The 25,357-nt window shown below is 41.8% G+C and overlaps 1 protein-coding gene across 4 annotated transcripts in view; it reads left to right on the forward strand.

The window, feature by feature from the left end:
- zfpm1 (zinc finger protein, FOG family member 1) overlaps positions 1 to 25,357 on the forward strand; it is a 112,151-nt gene that overhangs the window by 53,987 nt on the left and 32,807 nt on the right. For 3 of the 4 annotated variants that reach the window (XM_056416603.1, XM_056416604.1, XM_056416605.1), the window contains one exon: positions 2,765 to 2,902. The exons of the other annotated variant lie outside the window; for it this stretch is intronic. In XM_056416603.1, coding sequence (XP_056272578.1) covers positions 2,765 to 2,902 — 138 coding nt within the window. The remainder of the gene's footprint in view (positions 1 to 2,764; positions 2,903 to 25,357) is intronic. 4 annotated transcript variants of the gene reach the window in all.

The following is a 25,357-nucleotide window of genomic DNA, read 5'->3' on the forward strand; positions in this document are numbered from 1 at the left end:
ATATCATATGCATATTCATATCAATTCAATTCAGTTTATTTGTATAGCCCAATTTCAAAAATTAAAAATTTGTCTCGGAGTGCTTTACAATCTGACACATTTCGAGTTAAAATACATTCAATGAATGTGACAGAGTATGAATAGTTCATAGTAGGCATATTCCACGATGGAGACCTCCACGATCCATCAGGCAGATGGAGGTAGAGAGGAGGAGTGGGCGGAGTCTCAACAGTGGGCGGAGTCTCAACAGGGCAGTGGCGTAGTCGGTAGCAGGAATTCCACGACCCAGACCTCGATGATCCATCAGGCAGATAGGATCTATGCCGTCTCATAGGGTCCGATGACCCCATGAGACATGAAGTCAAAAGGACTCCGGGGAGAAAGCAGAGTTAGTAACGTGTGATGGAGAGATGAAAATTCATCCATAACATATTCATATCACATCATATCCATATCATATTCCATGTCTCCCGACATGTTGATCATCTTCATGATGTTTCTGTTGGCCACACTGGATGAGAGAGGGACTTCACCCCTTATGGCATTTAGATCTCCTGGTTATCGACTAGCCTGCTTATGACATCATAACACATGTGTATTTACTAAACTATATAAGGAAATGTATAAATGTCATGTCAAAGGAAATGTATCATTTACAATGACCGTCATTAATAATCATGTGTTTGTTTAACAGTAAAATAACTGCTAACTTACCTATGAACTTATTGTAAAGCTTCGGGGAGGAGGAGCTACTCTCTGTATTGAGTGTGAATATCGTTTAGAGCATTTAAATAATGTTACTGATCAGAAACGTTTGATATAAATTGAAAGTCACTTTTTAGAGCAATCATGAGCCGCTGCTCCTCCTAAAAGATTACACTCTTGTCTTTTTGCCTAAAAAATTGAATAACAGTCTTGACCGGCAAAACCTTAAAAACTGAGTTTCAGTTTTTTTAAGAAGAAAAAAAGTAAACATTACATAACACTTTTGATAATAATCCCAATCATGTATGTTTTTTAATACGATAAGCATTGAGCAGTTCAACAAACACACTTTAGTGAACTCCAACAAGCACGCCTGTATTTCTGAGTCAACATAAACATTCATCTGTAAACAATGTGTAGCTCCCACCAGCCGTCAGCTGCATAACACATCTTCATGCAGCCACATTGGATCTGTAGAACTGGAAGTGACCTTTACTCATGACCTCCATTACACAACATCGTAAACACAAATATAATCAACTAGTCCACGATGAGAGACACCTTGTTTTCAAAGATCAACTCAAAGATCAAGAGAAAACGATGAGTGAGATTATTAGTGTGGTGAGATTCTGACTGACCCATAACCTTTGGCCAGACAGAGGGAGAGATAGGGAGAGAGAGAGAAAGAGAGAGGGAGAGAGGAAGAGAGAGAGAAACTATTAATCTAATCTCACTAATCACGAGCCTCACTAATAGGGAGGGACCCGGCAGTGTGATGGACCGGCTGATAGCAGCCGCACAGGCAAAGTTCAGGGTTCAGGCATGTACACACAGACACACACACACACACACACACACACACACACACACACACACGTGCGGAGGAACACACACATCTCTTTGATCAGTGTGATCGATGGTGATTACAGAACCGAGAGGTGGTGGGCGGAGGCGATGGTGGACAGGTGGAGGGAGACATGGTGAGTCTCAGGGTGGAGGTGGAGGGAGACAGGCCTCATGGGGGGGGGGGGCTATGATGAGTCTTTGGGGATCAAAGGGGTTCCTCTGGGTGGAGAGGCGACACGTTCCGGAGCTCAGGGAGTCATTACATAGGCTGCCTTTGATCTGCAGTCGGGAACAGCCACTGACCACACACACACACACACATTTTTTGTGCAAATATATATGTACACACATATATAAACACAAACACACACATATATATATATATACACATATATATATATATTTACACACACACACACGTATATATTTATATAGATATATACACATATAAACATATATATACAGGACTGTCTCAGAAAATTAGAATATTGTGATAAAGTTCTTTATTTTCTGTAATGCAATTAAAAAAACAAAAATGTTATGCATTCTGGATTCATTACAAATCAACTGAAATATTGCAAGCCTTTTATTCTTTTAATATTGCTGATTATGGCTTACAGCTTAAGAAAACTCTAAAATCCTATCTCATAAAATTTGAATATTTCCTCAGACCAAGTAAAAAAAAAAGATTTATAACAGCAAAACAAAATCAAACATTTGAAAATGTGTTTCCAGGTGTTTCGAGTTAATTAGACGATTCAAGTGATTTGTTTAATACCCTACTAGTATACTTTTTCATGATATTCTAATATTTAGAAATAGGATATTTGAGTTTTCTTAAGCTGTAAGCCATAATCAGCAATATTAAAAGAATAAAAGGCTTGCAATATTTCAGTTGATTTGTAATGAATCCAGAATGCATGATATTTTTGTTTTTTTAATTGCATTACAGAAAATAAAGAACTTTATCACAATATTCTAATTTTCTGAGACAGTCCTGTATATATATATATATATAAACACACACAGCTATATACACACACGTATATAAATATATATACAGTATATATATAAACACACACACATATATACATAAATATATACAGACAAACACACATATATATATACACATTAATATACACACACACGTATATATAAATATATATAAATATATGTATATACATCGAACAGAATGGGACTGTGTTGTGTTCAGGGCCCAGGACAAACGACTCAGCGGGAGGCCCCGGTGATGAAGACGAGGAGGGGGAGGAGCCACGTCCGACACACAGCGACAGGGAGGAGGAAGAGGACGGTGAGGAAGAGGAGGGGGCGTCGCCGTGGAGGGGTCCAGGTCAGTCAAACTTTCTAGACTTCATTTCAGTCTTATAATAATCTATAAGTATTGTGGAAAAGGTTGTAGTTCTTTGTACCACCACAGGAAGCCCCGATGATGCAATCAGGTGATCACTTCCTGTGTTTCACAATACACGGCGTGGAGGACTTTCAGAATAAAAGTCATTTTTTATAATTACAGTTAAGTCATTATTAAAACCACTGCCCTATGATTTCACACAGAGGGGGTTGTAGACCATTTCAAATGAAATCAGAAATGTGGAGAGTATTTCAAACGAGTTGTAGTTTAATTTAGGTTTCGGATTTATTAATAGGCTTCTGTCAAAGATGGCTGCTACTCCATTAATGTGAGTATTAATATGACTCGGAGGAGTTGATTCATTTAGGCTGACAGTAAGACGAAATGAATCAATGTGATTCTCTGATATTAAACCATTTACAATACAGCTTTAGATGACAGAGATCTCATATTTAGGAGTCCACAATTAATTTTGTGGCATATTGTGCACATTATAGTAGGCATGCAATAATACTGGTAATATATTGTGTAATAACCTAATAGTTACACAACAGCATTTTAGATTCTATTTATTTCTAAAGTAGGACAAGGAAACGATTGGGTCTGAAACTAAAACACTTGGTGAAGAGCTCCGGATGTTTCACGGATGATGGACTAATTATTCATAATGTCTGTCTTATTTATTGAATGTTTATGTAACTCTGGTCATCTGGTCACATGACATCTATTTTTCTGTCCATCCTGGAGAGGGATCCTCCTCTGTTGCTCTCCTGGATGTTTCTTCTCTATTTTTTGGGGAGTTGTTCCTGATCCGATGTGAGGTCAAAGGTCAGGGATGTTGTGTGTGTCCAGATTGTAAAGCCCTCTGAGGGGAGTTTGTTATTTATGATTCTGGGCTCTACAAAAGTAAACTGGATTGAATGTTTGTCGGCTGCAAAAGAGTCCAACATGTCCTTATTCCAGCCAACAGACTATCATTTAGACTCTTCATGTGCTCTCCAGTGGATCTAACAGACGTGTGTGTGTGTGAGTGTGTGTGTGTCCTAAAGACTGTTGTCATACTGTCCCCCTGTAGGACATGTGTGGATGTGACAGGCCTGGAGTAAATGTATTCAAGCCGTAACAACATCACACACACACACACACACACACGGCTATAAGAGCAGATAACAAGTAAATCGCCATAATTGTATTATTTATTTCCTCTCTTATCGAGCTTTGTTTGGTTATTTATTTCTCTCCGTCTGTTGTCTTCAATGAGTTAAACAATGCGAGAAGATTACCGCACTATCTCGCACACTATTTCCTTTTCATGCTGCGCACGTTTTATGTCCGTCTGCGCTTGCCTGTGTGTGTGTGTGTGTGTGTGTGTGGAGGAGAGGATGTGTTCATTATCGTCCCGTCCCAGCCGTCGTCCCTTTAACAGTAATTGGAGCGATATTAATTGCTGCTGGTTGATGGTGGCACCGCGATGCTGCTCTGATAGGGACAGCCCCCTTTTCCTCGCCGAGCGAGGCGGAGGGGTGGAGGGGAGGAGGGGGGGGGGGGTGGTGAGGGAGGGAGAGAGAGAGAGAGAGAGAGTAAGGGAGAGAGATAGCCCCTCTATCAGCTCCGGAGCAGGCGCTGTTTTTATCTGGAGCACGATTGGCAAAAAGGAAACTTTGACCGGTCTGAATTTTTCTCTTATCGTCAACCCCCCCCATCTCCCCCTCCTCTCCATCCTCCTCCTCCTCCTCTCCCTCCCTCCATCCATCCACCTTCTCCTCCTCCGGTCTGTCCATCACCACTAACAACCCCACTAACAGCCCTCCTCCCCTCCACCCCCCAACAGCATACATCTCTCCTTCTTTTTTCTTTTATTTCTTCTTCTTCTTTGCCTCCTTTTTCTTCTTCTTTTCTTCCCCTCATCATTCTTCTTCTTTTCTTCTCCTCCTTCTTCTTCTTCCTCTTTCTCTTCCTCCTTCTTTGCCTCCTTTTTCTTCTTCTTCCTCTTTCTCTTCCTCCTCCTTCTTCTTCTTCTTCCTCTTCTTCTTCTTTGTCTCCTCCTTCTTCTTTCCTTCTCTTCTCTTCCCCCTACTTCTTCCTCTTTCTCCTCCTACTTCTTCTTGTTTTCTTCTTCTCCTTCCTCCTCCTTCTTTTCTCATCCTCCTTCTTCCTCTTCCTCCTCCTTCCTCTCCTCCTTATTCCTCCTTCTTCTTCTTCCTCTCCCTACTTCTTCTTCTCTCTTTTTATCGTCTTCTTCTGCAAATGATGAATTATCCAATCAAATGTGTGATTATTTGCATACATATTTTTTTTTTACAATATCGTGTAAATCCGGCTCAAAATGATTTCTGAACAAACCTCTTTCTGGCCAGAAAACTGCAGGTAAAAAATCGACCCTTCAGGTGAATTGGGTCATCAATCGGGAACTAATAGATATCTCCATGTGACCTACAGCTGATACGTTAACGACGTAGTTATTATGTCACGGTGACTTTTGATAAACCCACAGACACAAATATAATAAGTATAATAAACCTCTAAATGTGAGGATATTCTACTTCTCTCTGTTTTATATCATTAATAATCCTCCTGGAATGTAGACCAATCAATCCATTGGTGAACAGGAACAATGCTCAATAGTAAATTATAATTATTAAATAAATATGATAATAGTATTTTTGTATATATCTTTGCAGACTCAGTGATTCATCGTTTGTCTCCTGAACATCGTCCAATATTCCATAATGCTGGTTATAATTTCATAATAACTCATTTTATTTGACCAGTATTTTCAGAATTTAATCTAATGTGCATAACATCTTTATACACAATACATTGATTATCCTTTGAGAAAAGTGCTTTATGATATCCATGTGATGCTGTTATTGAGTGACACTGTGTTGTAGCCTTAGTTATGAACATACTCTGTATGTATGTTTATAGCTGACACATTATATACACCGTGCACTCTCATGTGTGTGAAAAGTCTAAATTAATTGAATGTTAATCTATTCCTTATATTTAAAAAGTGCAAAAAAACAAGTATTTATTCTCGTTTGAAATACAATAATTCCTAGATATGAGCATTTTAATTTCCGTGCAGTAACCTTATGATAATAATCTCTTAATTTGTTCAAATAATTTGTTCAAATAATTCTTTGCGGCCGTCGTTATTATTGTTCAGACGGACCGATCTTAACGCAAATCTGAGCAAAACAACAACGGGACGTTTTTAATTCATCCTTTATTTCTTGCTGCTTTAAAGATAATACAAATCATTACTGTTTCTCAAATCGACATATTCTAACACGGTATGTAATAACTTGTTGTTTATGTGTCTATCTCCATAAATTCCTTAGTCATAGATGATAGTCGACGGCAATCTTTTTATTCTTTTCATCAGAACATTGACTTCCATTGATATGAGAAAAACATTCAAATTAAAGAGACAATAAACGTGGAATAGATCAGAGGCTTCAGTTTCTGTTCACCAGCGCGTCTTAAAACCATCGAGATGGCGTGTGTGTCTGTGGTGTGTCTGAGTGTGTGTGTGTCTGTGGTGTGTCTGAGTGTGTGTGTGTCTGCGTGAGTGTCTGAGTGTGTCTGTGTGTGTCTGTATGTGTCTGCGTGTGTGTGTGTGGGTCTGAGTGTGTGTGTGTTTGTGAGTCTGTGTGTGTGTGTGTTCGTGTGTCTGTCTGTTTCTGTGTGTGTGTCTGTGCGTGAGTCTGTGTATGTGTGTGTTTGTGTCTCTGTGTGTGTCTGTGTGTGTGCGTGAGTTTGTGTGTGTCTGTGTGTGTGTGCGTGAGTTTGTGTGTGTCTGTGTGTGTGTGGGTGTGTCTGTGCGTGAGTCTGTGTGTGTGTGTGTGAGTCTGTGTTTGTGTGTGTGTGAGAGTGTGTGTGTGTGTGTGCTGGTCGCTATCAGGGATGCTCGTGATATGCCGAAGCCACCGTTTTAATCTACAGTGTCCACCCTGCATGATATGCAAAATAAATTATGAATAGAAAATATATATCTTTTGATTGACCTTGCGGGCTGGAGGGTTTGGTATTTTTCCCCCTCACTGCTTAAAAAAAATTGTTGATATGCAAATGTGGTCCCAGTAATCCCCTGTGGCGCTCCTGACTGGTGACAGGACAAAAGAACAGAAACTTCCACCAGTTTATGAATATGAATCGGTTAATATGGAGCTTTATTCCTCCTGAAAAGCCTCCAGATCCACAAGAAACGGTAACGTGTTTAGATTTGCTGACTGGGAGGAAAAGAGGAGCGTGTGATGACATACATGTACTCTACGTACAAATATATATCAATATATATATATATATATATATATATAATATTAATTTACTATTACAAAGATATATGTGTAAGAGTGATTGTGTCACGCTAAGGATTAGTTCATTAATATTAGACAGAAAATACTTTTATTATACACTTTTTTTTTTACTAACTATATTGACAATTTATAAATCGTCATTTTTAAAGGGCAAATAATAACATTAAATTATCCATATTTTAGCTTCTCAGCTGCTTTCTCTTCTTTCTTATGTGATGATTAACTTATGAGTCATTTAGAGATTTAGACTTGCTCAACTTCAACTTAACGATGGAAATATGTTCTGCGTTGCATAATATAGACCAAACAATAAATGAATCAAGAAAACAACTTTCTGATGATTCAACAGCTGCTCTTATGATAACCTTATGAATCTGTAATCTGTAGTCTGCAATCATATGCATTGGCCTGGATGTGTTAGGAAAAGCATCTTCATATTTCTTGTATTTGTATTTATTCAAAGACAAATAAAATCATTTAAAAAACTTTTAATTTGGGCATTTTGCAACAAAATAAGTTTGTTTATGAGTATTACGCTTCTGATTGTGTCCCCATATTTCTTATCTTTTTCTGTTATCTTTGAAAATGTTTTCGCCTCTTACATTTTGAACACGTACCTGCAAGTGAGACACCCGAAAAACAGAGCCCCCCCCCCCCCAGAAGGCCCCGCCCCCTCCTCGCTCCTTTCCTGCTGGCCCAGCACTCCTCGCTCCTTATCCTCAGCAACAGAGAGTTATTTAAATCACCTCAAATACAGCGCAGCAATGGAAGGCATAATAATGCTTATTATTATTATTATTATTTCTCAGCGTGTGTGTGTGTGTGTGTGTGTGTGTGTACTGGGTGGGTGTCGGGTTATCATACAGTAGTTAATTATAATGGAGGCACGCAATCACCGCTTGAGAGCCTCATTTATTGGTGGCCAATGAGAGATTTTGCCCGCGTTACATTTACATATTGCGCACCCCCCCCCACTCCCCCCCATCACTTGGTCCACATGTCATAAGACCTTCTTGTTTTCTCCGTCTGATCCATCGAGTCGCGGCTGGCTGGACGTATCGGACTGGAGGATAAGATGCTTGTGTAGAAGCTTCCATCTCTTCGCTCCGTTTGCTCGTCTCTTTGTGGAGATATTCATACGAGTATACGGGACCTCCCAATATCACTTCTTAAAACCCATTTTTATAGAACTGCTTTTCGGTGATGTCGTCCTTTTATGCCCTTCTTTGGCTCCCCTAATTTAGTTTGTATTTTACCATTTGTTTTGCCTTGATTCTCTGCAGAGCACTTTGTAAACTCTGTTTTTAAAGGTGCTATAGAAATAAAGTTATTATTATTAGTATTATTTTTTTAATAATATCTCTCAAATGTACAGGACAAGAGACATTCTTAAATTAATTATTCATTGGCGACCAGTTTATTCAATAGAATTTATGAGTTTTTTCTTACACGTAAGTTGCTCTCCTGGAGGTTTCCTCCCTATTTTTTCTCCTTGAACTTAAGGTTTTTTTGGGGGAAACAAATTTAATTGAATATATATATCTATATATAATACATAAACAAATTGAGTAGATTTACACATTCATTTCAAGCTTAAATACATTTATTGTGCGTTAAGGAGCCGAGACGGTTAACTCTCGAGACGAGATGCCATCGAGCCGAGATTAAAGGAAGTGAACTCCGGATAGAGGGATGAAACGTTAGAGAGAAGGTTTAAGGAGGAGAGAGAACAGGGAGAGAGAGAATGAAAGGGGGCGGGGGGGGGGGGGGGGTAGGTGAAGACGAAGGTGAGGGAGGGAGGAAGACCGAGAGAAGTGGTTTGGAATAAAGAAGTACAATATTGAGTTTAGAGTGCAGAGATAACTAATGGAGGGTGAAGAGAGGGGTGAAGGTTTAAGGATCAATGAGAGAGAGAGAGATGAAGGGTGAGAGATTTTAAGAGGCGCAATTCAGATAGCGAAATTAGAGGTGAGTGGGATGGGAAGTGGGAAGGTTGAGAGGGAGATAGAATATGAAGAAATCTGGATAAAGTACTCAAAGCATAACCGGCTCGAGTCGATCATTGGACTTCACGCCAGAATATTTTTGCATCTCTATCTCAACTCTCGCTCGTACTCTTTTTTGCACGACGGCTCGTATCGGCCGAGTCAGATTCAGATTAATTTAAAGATGTTCATATTAATGTCGTGGCGTTCCACTGTGGCTGAGCGGTTGGGCAAGGTCGTCGTCCTTCAGAGGATCAGGGTTTTATTTGAAGTTGGGTTTCGGAGGTTAATGTACTAATTGGGAACAACCAGTTTATTTCTTACGCTGCGTTCACACCACGTGAGTTTACGTGCTTGGCCATTTGTGGCTTTTCGCGTCACTCGCGCCTTAGAGGGGGCGGGGCTTATCCCACAAACGTCTGAACATCTAACGCCCTCGTGTTTGGGTTCATAACATTAATATATAAATATATATATATATATTTAAACCTAACATCACCCGTAGGCTCACACAGTTCGGTGACTTTAGAGCAGCAGCAGTTTGATCTACCAACGGCAGAGCATCTCAACACTGATTGGCTGTCGCAAGTCGACGTCGGGCGAATTTTTCGCTACAGTGGAAATATTTCAACTTGAGGCGAAAGAGGCACGTTTTTCGCATTGCGTCATTCGCGTCTCCCGTCGGCCCCACCTCGACCCCACCTCGACCCCACCTCGACCCCACCTCGGCCCCACGTCGGCCCCATCTCGGCCCCAGGTCGGCCCCTTCTGGACCCCCTTCAGTTTCCCAACATACTGTTCCAAATCCAATGTGACTGACCCACATCCACCCATCACGCCGTACTGGCGCTCTTCTCCGTAAACCTTCCTTCCATATCTGCAGCCGGCAGACTTGAGGAGGAGGGAGGGCGGGGGGGGGGTCACTGCGAGCATCCTGTCTATTCAAGCCATCAATCAAAAATGCTTTGGGATGTGACGATTGGTTGGCATGTGTCCAGAGGGCTTGTCATGTCAAGAGAGAGCTGCGATACCTCGAAGGAGAAAAGTAGAGTCTGTAGTTTGAGATGAGCTTAGTGGAGGCGTCTTTGTGGAAGAACACTTTTGTATATGGGTCAGAAACTTAAATAGATGGATCCATCTCAAAGAAAGAGAGACTGATGCTGCGACGGAAAAGTAGCCAATGCAGAAGTTCCAAAAACTCCAGTTAAAGTGGCCACTTGAGTTCACAACCCACAGACGGTCATGATAAAATGACCAACTGTACGCAGAAATAAACACGTTTACAGCCCCGGTTCAAATATAAGATACAGGGTTCGTACGGTCATGGAAAACCTGGAAAAGTCCTGGAATTTTAAAATGGTAATTTCCCGGCATTTCAAAGTCCTTGGAAGAAAAAAAAATCACCAACGTTTTGTAAAAGTCCTGGAAATGTTGTTATATTGTGCATTTACACTGAGTTTTGAATAATTAATATACTTTTAAAAGAATGACACTCAAAATACGCACGTTACCTTTGAATCAAACTATTGTCATTTAACATTTTCTCACTCTTTCATCTATACGCCGAGATTTCACAAAATGTTTGGTCGTAGAAATTTGGTTTAAAGTCCTGGAAATCCATTGGTCAACATGTGTGTGAACCCTGAAGATAGATAATATCCCTGTTCATGCAACTTGTACAGGGAGTGCATCTTTACATAACTCACCCGTTTTCAAATATATGACGATTTAACAGTTAGACATATTTTAGGTTGTGGTTTCTCTTTTTCAGCTCCACCAAAGATACACCACTTTACCCATATTCTTTTGTCTGGTTGTGTCGTCAATGACAAGTTGGCACGGCTAGCAGCCAATCACAATGCTCCCAGTGAATCACACTGATGACATCATACGTCGGTGCATAGATCCGTGTCGATGAAGGCAGATCAGTACATTTTCAGTCTGATCCAGAAGTGGGCAGCACCTGGAATGTTGAATAACTGTAATCCATGTGGCGGACCGATGAGACACGAGTCATACCGCTGTTGTGAGTCAAATAATCTAAAGTTTCCCATGCACGTTTATTTGTAGAGCACATTTCGACAAGGCAATTCACATAAAACCATTAAAAGCATCAAAACATAACGCAAACGTCATTTAAAACCAATTAACACATCCCTTTTAACGCTAGAAACAGTCAGTAACACATGAACAAGCTACAAAAAATAGAATAAAAGTTGCAGTGCAGTTAAAGAAGAAAAAACGGTGTCTTCTGTGTCGTTCTTCTTTTCCCCCTGCAGAAGTTTGGATGTGCCTCTCCCTCCATCACCCACTCCTGAGCTACTCCACATATTGTGACTGACACACACACACACACACCACCTCTCTCTGATGTGTCACTCCCCTCCTCCATCTCCGATGATTGATAGGCGCGAGGCCCTAATCTAAAGGAACATTTCTCGGTGCTGTCCGGCTGCGATCGGCCCAGCAGCGCCCATAAACCCCGGCGTGTGAGAACCTCTACAGGCCCTGATTGGACATTGGCACGCTGATTACCAGCCTATCAGATCGCTGGGCCCTCTTGCAGCCACCACACCACACCCGGCATACCACAGTGATACACTTGTGTGCATTTAACTTGTGGTGCTGCTCAGTGGCGGCTGGTGAATTTTTTTGGGGGGGGGCGCAGTTTAAATATCACTCAACAATGAGAAGAAAAGAGGTTTTGAGTAGAATATTGTAAAAAACAAAGCTTTATTTCAAGAACACACCATGCTCAACACTGTCCAATAACAACTATCAACACACTGTAACTTTGGGCATGGGAGGTTCAGAGCGGCTTTAAGGAACATTGGGTTGGGTTTCAGAGGTTTGCAAAATAAAAGAGGTTCAGAGCAGAATAGAGTCAGAAAGAGATGCAGAACATGTTACATTGGGTGACAGAGCAGACCCACTACTGTAAAGAAAAGTAGCCTCCTCTCTTTAAAGTGGTCACTTTACTCTCTGGTTAAAGTCAATCATGTCTGTAACCAGCCTGTTTCCATTATTCTTGAGGGAATGTGTCTGTTTTTCAGAACTTCTTCGTTGTGTTTCGATGCCAGTTCGGTCTCCTTCTGCTGACTTTAAACAGGGTTAGCTTCAGGCTGTTAGCGAGTTAGCTCCATGCTCTTAGCTAGATAACTGCGGCAAGATTCGTGCTTTACACTTGTCTGCAGCTCTTTAGATCCCTCACCCCGTTGTAGTCCAGAGAGTTTCAGTCCCTTTGGAACAACAGACAGGGGAAATTAAACAGCGCATTACTCACTGAGCCTCCAGCTGACAGCTCCGTTAGCAACCTGCTCCCGTAGCTACGAGGAGCTCTCTGGGCTGAGGGAACGATACGTCTCTGATCTGCCGAATAGTCCATCACGTGAAATAATAAAACGATGTCATTGGCCAACGAGCGCACATTTTTGCGACCCAAGATTCACGTTTCATCCGCCAATGAGAAGCCGGTCCTTGCCGAAACGACTGAAATATTTTCTCGATGCCGTACACACACGTTAGATCGCCTCGAAAAAGGGGAGGGGCTTCTCTCCGTGATAATGGCGATATATTATATTTTTTCACATTAACTTAAGTGGTTGTTGACAGGCTGACGGTCTCCCACACACATTTAGCGCGTCAACACGGTATATTTACTATTTAAATGATTTGGCATATAATGTTTTTTGACAGGATGTTGGGGTTTTTTTCTTCTTCTATTTTTTTTAAATCTTAAATTTTAAGAGGGGCGGCGCCCTAGCGCCCCCTATGGACGAACCGCCACTGGTGCTGCTCCATTGCCTACACCCCTCACCGCCATGGTAACCATAGCTCCTCCCATCAGTGTATGAATGTGTGAATGATGTCATGTGTTATGCTGCGTTCACACCAAAAGCATTTGCGAATATTATATATAACGCGTCACTCGCGTGAGTTTACTCACCCGACTATTTGTGGGTTATTCGCTTAATTCGCGCCGGAGAGGGGGCGTGGCTTATCTCCATGGCTTTACTGCATGGAAATAGTTAATCATTTCCGCCACATGCTGGACTTCCACAACGAGTATAACAAAGAACTAGTGGTTAATTCTTCCATGGTGGATGGTGAAAATGATAACTGTTTCAGAGATAAGCCACGCCCCCTCTCTGGCACAAATGACGCGAATGAGGCACAAATACTCGGGCGAGTAAACTCACGCGAGTGAAGCGTTATATAATATTTGCAAATGCTTTTGGTGTGAACGCAGCATAACACTACATGACATCATTCACCCATTCACACCAATTAGAAATATTCACGTCATTCGCGCCGCCCGGTGAAAATTCACTTTATTTGCTTCCATTGTCTTTGCATTGACTTTGCATGGAATCTACTCGCTCGAAAAATCCAACTGACTATAAAATGATACTTGAGGTTTGACTAGGTATGACATTGACAACTGAGAAGTAACAAACATACTCTAGAATTCTTTCTCATGCATCAGCTGTGGCTGGAGGCCTTATGTCTTCAGGTTGTTTGTCCGTCCATCAACAACTTGAATTGGTTGAATCGGTTACTTGCTGCTGATACCACAACGTCATAGTGAAAGATGTTTCTATGTATGTGAAGATGACCTGATTTCTGCCAGCTGCAGTACATTTGCATTTGTCTGGAGGCTGATGCTTCTCAGTGTTTAGGTTCTGTCAAACCGCGATGAGCTCCACGATACCAGGAGCTAAGGTTGATAGTAGACAACCGTCACAGCTTATTAATATCAACAAAATCAACTATCACTCATTCTTTGGACCAACTTGTAGGGTTGACCATTGGTGCTCTTACCAAAATATTTACTGTCAGCAGTAATTTGGATATAATGGATAAAGTGGGAACAGGCAAATAATAGAACAGATAGTCTAAGACAGGGGGGCTCAATACGTCGATCGTGGCCTACCAGTCGATCGCGGCGTAGTATTGGTAGATCACATGACATTAAAAAAAATTGGCTCTCCGCCCGCCACCCTGTAATTTTCTCTATAGCGCCAGATTACAGCAGAAGTAATGTAAGGTCCCTTTTCTTTAAGAGCATGTCTTTATTCTTTTATTAAACAAACTAAACAGCCGTCATTTCTGTCTCTACGTGTCGCGTTAACACTTCTCGGCTCTCCGTCTCGCGTGTCTGCAGGCATCAGGACGGAGCATAAGAAAAAGTCACTTGCAATGTAGGACACTAGTCTCACAATAAAATATCGATATAATGTGGACGCCAGGTCTTTTTCCTGCCAGCTTTGCACATCTACCTACCTTTACATCCCACCTCTGTGAAGCTAGAGGCCTTTTCTCTGTTTTACCAATCCTGCTCCAGAGACTTCACACGGTGGCAGGATTGGTAAACACGCCTTCTTCCTATCATCTACAACAAATTAACAGAATTAAAGTTGCATATTATCTAGTGTCATCATTCAATAATACATATTCAAGACCTAACCCCAGACTGATCCATTGTACCAACAACATCTCAAACAAGACTTAATGAGCACATGAACACGCTCATTTTCCCACCTTTCTATCTCTTTCTTATCACGTTGTGTCTCTTTCTCTCTGTGTCCTCTCCAGTATCTCTAACTCAGCAGTTTCCTTCCTCTAGTAGACAACCATCTCTTGTTTTCCCGAGTCTTAAGGGACTTTGTGTGTCGCCTCGCTCGATGTCCTTTTGGGCTATAAAGTCGACTGTTAACAGCGGTCTTCTCTAGTAATACACATGTTTGGGTTCAGGAACTTTTATATTAAATGAACCTTTCAGGATTATTACTATAAGTAATGAAATGGACAACAAGTAGAAACTAGTAGGTAAAAAGAACCACAACTTGCTGTGTATTTAAGCTATATTGCTAATGACGATGCTAATATATGCAATGTTTTTTGACAACATGCTACCATTTGGTCTACTTTATCGAATTGAGCAGTAGGGAGTACTCTTTCTAGATATGGGCACAGCGAAGTCATCTGTGTTTTACAGCCCTCCGTCTTCTTTCCTTTGCTTCTGTTTAATTGATGAACCTCTAAATGACCTAAGTGTGTCGAGCGAGTTATCGCTCTTTAACTTTTCCATGTCTCCCTATACGACGTGGCCCCGCACTGCCGATACCGGCCTGATTGAAATGTCCTTTTTTTTTTTTTCACGGAAGCCAGAAGGAGTTGTTAAAGCAGACATGAATTAATGATTGAATTAATTATCGGAGTCACATAGCGTACAATTAATTTTGTGGCTTTGCCTCAGTCTTTTTTTCCCCTCTTCTCCCCCCGTCTGTGAGCGAGAATGTCAGGAAACATTTTCTAATTAATTTATGTGTGATTATCAGGGATAGTTTCTGGAAGGTCTCCACTTTCAATTTGTGACAGGTTGGGGAGGGGGAGGGGCAGCTATGCCCTCTTACACTCATGCTCTTAGATTTTCTTTTTTTTCTCTCTGACATAAATTGGGATTACTCATTCTCCTCCAGTCAGTGTTGTTTCGCTTTGAAACTGAATGTTGGACATTTTTGGAATGTTTGCAGAGAGACAAAGAATACACAGCCTAAAGGGGCGTTCAACGTTGGTGGGTACTTTCCTTGAAAGATTGATTTAGACTTCATTACCCATACCCTTTCTCCCTAATCTCGTAATAAATGGACACTGTATGTGTCTATTGTGTGGAACAGGGTTCGTCTTACCCATGCAACCCTGTTCCACTATCCTGTAGGGTAGAGCAGAGAGAGAGAGAGAGACCACTCTTGACCCCCGTAGGGAGGGAGGTCTGTTTGGGTCACCTTGACCCCCATAGGGAGGGAGGTCTGCTTGGCTCATCTTGACCCCCGTAGGGTGGGAGGTCTGCTTGGCTCATCTTGACCCCGTAGGGTGGGAGGTCTGTTTGGCTCATCTTGACCCCCGTAGGGAGGGAGGCCTGTTTGGCTCGTTTTGACCCCCGTAGGGAGGGAGGCCTGTTTGGCTCGTTTTGACCCCCGTAGGGAGGGAGCTCTGTTTGGTTCGCTTTGACCCCAGTAGGGTGGGAGGTCTGTTTGGCTCGTCTTGACTCCCATAGGGAGGGAGCTCTGTTTGGTTCGCCTGGACCCCCGAAAGGAGGGAGGTCTGCTTGGCTCGTCTTGACCCCCGTAGGGAGGGAGGTCTGTTTGGCTCGTTTTGACCCCCGTAGGGAGGGAGCTCTGTTTGGTTCGCTTTGACCCCAGTAGGGTGGGAGGTCTGTTTGGCTCGTCTTGACTCCCATAGGGAAGGAGCTCTGTTTGGTTCGCCTGGACCCCCGAAAGGAGGGAGGTCTGTTTGGCTCGTCTTGACCCCCGTAGGGAGGGAGGTCTGTTTGGCTCATCTTGACCCCTCTAGGGAGGGAGGTCCGTTTTGTTGGCCTCTACCGGTGATCTTCTGATCCAGCCTCTTAGTGGAAGTCTTAGTGGTGTTGCCTGCTTGGTCCAAAGGCTCGAAGGGATGACACCCTATCACCTCCACAGACCTGAACATGGCGATCCGCCTCATGTGGGTCAGGAGTTAGCAGGTCCGTCTTTCAATCAGAGGATTGGCGGTTCAACCCACCAGTTCTCGTCGATGTGTCCTTGCTCCTTTCCCTGGTTTACCACCTTTAATGTAATACGATAGGTATTTCTTCCAATGGTTGGTTAAACAGCTGATCAGAACTTTGTATGGGGACTCCTACTCCTACAGAGTTAATAGTTTGGTTAAACCAAAGATGTTGGCCAAATAACGGAGCTAAAATGTATCGTAAATAAAGCTTCTATTGAGTTCCATATTGGGTGAAATTTAGCTTGGCAAGAAACGTACAGTCGTTTGAAGGAGGTGTTCTCACGGCAACATCAGATGGTCATTATGACCTGAACCTTTTCATTGTTAACACTATTGGATTGATACTAGAATGTAGGGCTGCAACTAACGATTATTTTGATAATCGATTAATCGGTTGATTATTCTATCGATTAATCAATTAATCGGATAAAAAAACAAAAACACTTTAATTTTCAACCCTTTATTCAAAACAGGGTCCGTACGGTCATGGAAAACCTGGAAAAGTCATGGAGTTTTTAAATGGCTATTAGCAGACCTATAAAAGTAATTGAAAAAAATAAAATCCCAAAATATTTGGAAAAGTAATGCAAATGTGTTTTATTCACATTTTAATTTACACGGTATATATACGGTATGCTTTGGAATTCTCATTGTTAGTTTAAATACTACATCTTCTCACTTTGTCACGTATAGACAGAGTTTTCACAAAATGTTTAATCATGGAAATTTGGTTTAGTCATGGAAAGGTCCTGGAGATCCACTGGTCAGCATGTGGATGAACCTGTTCACTGGTCACCATGGTGATGAACCCGTCAGAAACAGACTGACAGCTTTCCTCTCCTGAGCAGTGGTCCCCATGTGGACCGGCCCCCTGAACAATATCAGAGACGCGTTCCGATTTATTATTTTTTTCACCTGACGTGTCGCGTCTCGGCCAATCAGCGTTCAGATGTCCACAGCGTTTGGGAAGTTAGGTTAGCTTGAATGTTAGTCCGCTACATCTGCTGCCGTCACGCTGCACGGTGTAGCGATGCTAACAAAGTACCGTATGTTAAAAACGATGTGATTTAGCATATTTTTAGTATTGATACTTCATTAAAAGAGCGATCAGAGCGCACAGCGAGTGGCGTCGGGGCTTATCTCCGTTGCCTTTCTCCGTGGAAAAATATTTTCCGCTATCCGCCACGGAATAAATAACCACGTTTTCTACGTTATACTCTTGTGGAAATGCCACACACGCCGTGACATGTAGCGCCCTGGTGTCTGGGTTCATAACGTCACCCGGAGGCGCACTTAGCTCCGTGAATGTCTCCGACTACGTGAATGACTTCCGCATCCAGCGCCACGTGAGCAGCAGCAGCCAATTAGATTCATCAACAGAGGAGCAGCTCAGCGCTGATTGGCTCTCACAACGCAGCGTTCAGTCTCTCCTCTCCCTCTCGCTCCGCTCTTGTTTCTCCTGCGCCGCTCTGCGCTCAACTCAACTTTGTTTATATTCCGTGACTTATTGAGCGCCGTAATAATCGCTCGACACAACGAATCGATAATGAAATTCGTTGCCAACTATTTTAATAATCGATTTTTATCGATTTTATCGGTTCGTTGTTGCAGCCCTACTAGAATGGCTATTGAGGAAGAGAAAGTGGCATCAGAACATCTCTCTGTCATATACTGTACGCATTACTCACAGAGAACGACTAATGGGGCGTTAATAGGGATCGGTAGCTCATCGGGCCCCCAGGACCCCTCCGTGGTTCACCACAGTACCACAGCAACTCATGGGGTCATTAACATAAAGTGTGTGTATCCTCTTGGGACATTGCTCACCTTGTCTCATAGCCGGTGTTAGTCCATGAGATCAGGGTGACCATTTGAGGGTGGCACATGTACAACCACCTCTAACCACTCCACAGCATCTTCCCTCCATCTGCCTTGTGTCTGGTTGGAGAACGCCAGACTCGCTTTCTCACCGTGTACATACAGAGGCAATTTGTTTTTATTTTATCTGCAATAAATAAAACTTCCCACCAGCAGTCAGGTGATTGAAGATTTTGCATTGTGAATGTCAGCAGGGGGGGGGGGGGGGCGGGGGGCTCATCTCATCAACAGTAGCCCTGTCGCTTGTTCTGTTTTCACCCCCTTGGTCCTCTGAACAGAACAAGAAGAAAAAGAAAAAAAGCTTTTAGTTTTCTCCCCCCCCCTCCATCCTCATTTTTTAATCTTTCTTTGCATATTTGTGAATTTGCATGTTTGCTTCTTGCTCTTTTCTGGTGGCGTATGTATTTTGTAGATAAAAATTCAGCGGTGCAGTTAAGAGAAATTAGTTGGGTAAACAGTGGTAAATGTCAATGATAAAGTTCTGTGGAAGCTCATCTGATTAGCGGGGGCTATAACGCAGGTGTCTTATCGTGCCTGTGCAACAGAGGGTAGAATGGAAATGATTGCGTGGTCCTGAGCAGAAGATGCCTATCCCAGAAATGTCTATCTGAACCCAAGCCTGCCGGACTCCGGGGACCCAGGGGTGCTGCATGGAAGATCATAGAGCGAGAGAGAGAGAGAGAGAAGAGAGAGAGAGAGAAGAGAAGAGAGACGCTGGGCTGTTTTAGATTGAGGCCTTTTATCAGGCAGCATTATAAATTAAGTCAATTGCCATTAATGTGAAAAGCTGGGTAGGATTCTTGAATACAAATTGTTGTTACTTTTACCAAAAGAAGAACATAGGTGTTAGATGTATACAATTCTGATTGAACCTTGATATAATCAAGGTGGTTAAACTTTACAATTTGCCTGGATAACAACGACCACATTTAACCCTTGTGTTGCTTTCGGGTCAATTTGACCCGATTCAATGTTTCACCCTCCTGTCGCCTTCGGGTCAATATGACCCGATTCAATGTTTAACCCTCCTGTTACCTTTATATTTACTTACATATTTTACCCTTGAGGTCAATATGACCCCAGCTATTAAAATCTCCAGAAAATTGTTATAATTAATATTGTTTTCCAAGTTTAAGTGTGAGGTACTTTATGTTTGTTTGTTGACTCCCGAAAGAACACCGACATTAAACATTGAATCGGGTCAAATTGACCCGAAGGCGACAGGAGGGTTAAATATTGAATCGGGTCAAAATGACCCGAAGGCAACACAAGGGTTAAAGTTTAAGTGTTATGATGGAAGGCAAATTCACATTCTGTATGAACACTGCAGCCTGCCATCGCGTTGGGAAGAAATATATATTTGACTGAGTGTTAAAGCGCTTTGATTGGTCGGAAGACTAGAAAACTCTTTCAAAACTCTCAAATCCCCAAAATCCTTAAATGAGGCGTCGTAGACTTTTCAATGATTTGCAGAAACGTTATATACAAAATGTAGAATACATCTATCTTTACTGAATGTTGCTCATAGTGACAAACATCCCCATTTTTATTTCTTCAGTTAAGCCCCACCCACTTCAAACCAGTGAGATGAGCAGAGAGAGAAAATAGATATATACAGCAATAACAGTAACAATCATTGACAACCAATGCAAGCTTTACATGTGTTCATGGAGCCCGTCGCTCATAGCAGGAAGCTGAGAACACGACTTTGAAAAGCACGGAAGATTAATATCGGATCAATTTCATGAAAAAAACTTAGACATCGATGCGCCTGCAATATTGAGAATATTGGGTTAGGTTTAGGGTCAGTCTCTAGTAGTTTTAAATTACATAAGCAATTGAGACTAAGTAAAAACTGTCAGTAGTGGTAGACTCTTTCCCGTACATTCAGGATATGACATTTACATATTTTTAAGGGGCTAATTTTTTTTCACACTTACTGAAATCCAGGGGCATTTAAAAAGAAATTGGGGGCAGTTTTTAAACCTTTTGAAATAACATTTAACCTTAATAAAAACAATAAATATACTTATTTAGGCTTACAGTAATATAGACTATGAGGCAGTAGTCTACAGATTCAAAGAGCTTCTTAAATTCTTTTTTACAGAAAATATAAATCATAAATTTATCATAAAATAATAAGTTTTTTAACTTGTGAAGTAACATTTAACCTTTATAAAAATATGAAATATACTTATTTAGGCTTACAGTATATGAGCAATTGTCATAAAAATGGCAATAATAGGACTATTAGGCAGTAGTCTACAGATTCAACGTGTTTTCTTAGATTTTGTTAACAAAAAAACAAACATAAATCAGACAAACATATTCAATTTTATTTATATTTCTATGTGGTTATTTATTGTTTTTACATTTTGTAAACAACTATTAACAATTATACTTCATTTTTTTTTTTTTTATAATTCAAAATTAGATTTATAGATTTGTTGGTGTGTACCTACATAGAGATAGGACACACACAACAAAGAACACAAATAAAACGCTATTAAATTATCATAATTATTAGAGGAAATTATGGGGGCATTTGTTGCCCATCTCCTAGTAATATCGGGGGCAAAATTATATTTCTCAGGGGCAGTTTTGCCCTTTGCCCTTGTGTATTTCCGAAGCTGCGTACATACAGTGTGTATTTGGCTGATAGTATTGAATTCAGGCCGATAGTATTGCATTTTGAACATAGAACCCTGTGTTCCCTCACACTGAAGGAACAACAGTCCTCTGTTTCCCACGAGGACGAGAGAGAGAGAGAGAGAAAGAGAGAGAGAGAATCCCAACTGGAAGGCGTCGTTGGGATTTGTCATTCAGCAGAGGTTAAACCCCACCTATTAGCGCGGGGTCGGCGTTGCACGCAGATAAAGATTTCCTGTTGTGCGGTGTAAAAAAATCAATAGCTCCGCCGTGATGCGCTCATTTGATATCAACAATAGTCTTTTTAAAAATCAATTTGGCCGGAGAGAAGAGAACATCGGCGTCGGGTTACACCTTTTCTTTTTTTTTTATCTCTCCCTTTCATTCCTCACTGATATCCAACCAGACAGACGGATTGTTCCTATTGGACGACCCATTTAAATACTTCATAAAGCTCTTAAAAGCGTTGTTGTTGTTGTTGTATGTGTTAAAACTAGATGTCCATCTGTAACATCTTAAACCAGACTATTTCTATATTATATTACTATATTTCCTCACAGCTCTCACCGTATCCTGTACATTATTATAATAATAATAATAATAATAATACCGGAGATGACTTTTTATACAATCAATGTCTAATGCTGACAAATCTTCTCAAAAAAAGAGAGAAGGGAAACGGTAATGTTTCCAAAATATGAACAACAAAGTGCTGGGAAACAGACTTCTTGATAAGCACCGCCCGTTTCCTAACGAGCCCACAGTCAGACATACATCAGCTTCTCCCTCTCTGGGTAAGATTACTGTTTTGAATTCTTCCCAAAGTTTCCAACAAGTGAGCATTTATTAATAATATGACATATCAGTTAAGATCACCTGCAGGTTTAATTAATGTTCCTTCCAAGCGACTGTACCTGAACGCGACAGTTAATCTAACTGATTGAGTATAGAACAGCACTTTGGGCCCTCGTATTATTTCTAGTAGGGCTCCGTGTTAAAGTCACATTATGCAACAATTGTACCTTAAAATAACAGCTTGAAAAAATTGTGCCGCTACAATGACTTTTAATATGGCGATTTGCGCCTCCGCCATTGCCATCGGGGGTCTGTGGGGAAATAACTCCACTATGTAGGATTCTGGAGCCGCCCGATCCGGGGCGGATGTACTTCGACCTGCTTTCTGGCAGTGATTACGCAATGTCATATAGTGCCACTCCACGCTCGCAGCTACAGTATAAGGGCGAAGCAAGCGAAGTCTCTTGTAATGAATTACACGTTCCAATGTAAATTATGAATATGTAGCTTTTTGGTGTCGTCAACAATATTGTATTCGATCACACGTACTCCACATTCAAACATTTAGAAAACAACGTATATAGGCTGAAAACGCGATCGGTATTTCATCTAAATTAAATGTTGTCATTCTTTTAGTTATGTTAGCATTCATTTCCGATATCACAATGAATAAAACTATGCAGTCATATTTATGTAAAATCTTTGAATATTCTTACCTTATCGGTTGACATCATTTCTTGGTTTCTGACTTTGTCTGGTCATCAATACAAGTGTATGCGAGGCTGCATCTATCGTAACTGGGTATTTACGACACTGAAGTAAACGTTAAATGCCTCCAAAACTGAAGGGGGCGCTAAAAGGGAAAAACTCCATTATGGGGCTTTAAGTAGACATCTTAAATCATTCTTTGTGTTGGTCAAGATGTTGTAAGGTTTAGTTCAATTCAACTCGTGTTGTTATTTCTTTTACATTATCTGTGTTTTGTATGTGATCGTCTAAAATGTAAGTTTCACAGCTTAAGATGATCGATGTCTCGCTCTCAACTCCTGCTTTGTGTGATTGTTACCTTCCTAGTTGAGACTTCTCGGAATAATGAGCAATGGTGAAGTTCAAATGTTCCACAAAATAGTAGGACATTGTAGTGTTGTAGTGTTTCTGCATAGTCGCTACATCGTGGAGATGACGGCCGCTTCTGAGGGCGTGAACAAGCAGCCGTCATCGGCCCCCGGTAGCCCATGTCCATGTGTCCTTGAGCAAGGCACTTAACCCTAAATTGTTCCCGTAGCTGTGGCTATGCTGTATGAACCGTAGCTCCTCCCATCAGTGTATGAATGTGTGTGAAGGGGTGAATGATGACAAGCAGTGTGAAAGCGCTTTGAGTGGTCTGGTCCTGGAACACCATCGCCACCCCCCTGTTACACACACACACACACACACACACACACACACACACACACACACTCATCAGTTAATTGCGTTAGTCATTCCATTAATGGCAGACTGATTGTTTTATTGTGTTGGCTCGTCAAAGAGGCCTGGATGCCCCAGTGGCTGCTGAAGCGCGTGTGTGCGTGTGTGCGTGTGTGCGTGTGTGTGTGTGTGTGTGTGTGTGTGTGTGTGTGTGTGTGTGTGTGTGTGTGTGTGTGTGTGTGTGTGTGTGTGTGTGTGTGTGTGTGTGTGTGTGTGTGTGTGTGTGTGTGTGTGTGTGTGTGTGTGTGTGTGTGTCAGAGCTTGTGTTTTTGGGAACGGGTCATCAGACTGATGTGTGTGTAGTACAGTGGAGTGTGTGTGTGGTATCACACAGAGCAGTGAGGGCAGCAGCAGCTGGATTATTATGCAGGTCTGTGGTGGGCGGGAGGTCATTAACAGGGATTAGGGTTGAAGGAGGCCTCGCGTGAACACCGCTAACCTGCTGGGATTAGCTAGCATCATTAGCGGAGGTGCAACGATAGCACTTTTATTAAATTAAAATCTACAGTCATTAAAGCTGCCTATAATTAACCAGTTAAACGCCGCCCTTTTTCCTTTACATATATGTACATGTTCATGTCACATGTGCTGCACTTTGTCTTTGTTGCTCGTTCGCGTGCTAACACGCGAAGCAAAGATCAATGTGACTGTAAGCGTGTTAGCATGCTGATGTCAGCATGTAGCCTCTAGCATGGCCGGAGACTCTTAAGTTACTGGCAGGTGTTAGCTTTTAGCGCTAAATGTACGGTGGGCTGGGAGGCCCATTATTACAACGTCCATAATCTCAGATGGTTTTGTTTCACGATTTTCTGTTCAGCATTGCTCAATGATTTCATTCCGCTGCCCAGTTACCAATAAGCAATAGACCGGACATTTCGACAGACGCCTTACAAACATTTAATTTCTCCAACTTGTGAAGTATAAATGTTTCTCTTTCAGCGAGAGGTCTTCCTGCTGTCGTGGGTTTCAGTGTTAAGCCGGTCCATGTACACGTAGTACACCTCCGAGGACTCCATGACATATTTGGGCATTTTGGTTGGCATCAACCCTGCCACAACAACACATGACCTGGATAACAAGCAACAGGTCGTGAAAGGAATATGATAACACGAGTTGAGCCTTAATATCTGACAAACTAATGCTGGTGTCGGGGGCTTGTTTATAAGTTAATATCGGTGTTGGCTCACTGAGGTCAAATCCTTGCTCCGTTTCACAATGAGGGTCAATTGAGCCGGTCAGGCTGATAAGAGCCACCATGTGGTGGAGATCGGCCAATGGTGGAGAGGCAGCCTGGACATTGATGGAGTGCTGAGATAAGGAAGGGGTCAGAGGCCCCGTGGGACAGGGAGATAGCACATGGCTGGACTCTGTGGCTCTGGGAGTCATGTTTGGGTCGGTGCTTGACCTGGGACCCGAAATTTGACACCGACCCGACGTCAACCTGGAGCGTTTGTGTCCAAAACCCCAGAATGTTGTCAGACAACCCAGATGTGTGTCCTCTTTTAATTGTGGTGTGTTTCCAACGAAGAAGTGAGATGGGGGAGGGGGGCATGGTAGGACATTTACTGATTTTTTAGGGGGCAATTTCTGTACCCACATTGACTGAAATCCAGGGGCATTTAAAAATAAATTAGGGGCACTTTTTGACCCTTTTAAAATAACATTTAACCTTAATAAAAACAATAAATATACTAATTCAGGCTTACAGTAATATAGACTATTAGGCAGTAGTCTACAGATTCAAAGTGCTTCTTAAATTCTTTTTTACAGAAAATATCAATCAT

The sequence above is a fragment of the Pseudoliparis swirei genome, chromosome 6 (genome assembly GCF_029220125.1).
Source record: "Pseudoliparis swirei isolate HS2019 ecotype Mariana Trench chromosome 6, NWPU_hadal_v1, whole genome shotgun sequence".
NCBI lineage: Eukaryota > Metazoa > Chordata > Actinopteri > Perciformes > Liparidae > Pseudoliparis > Pseudoliparis swirei.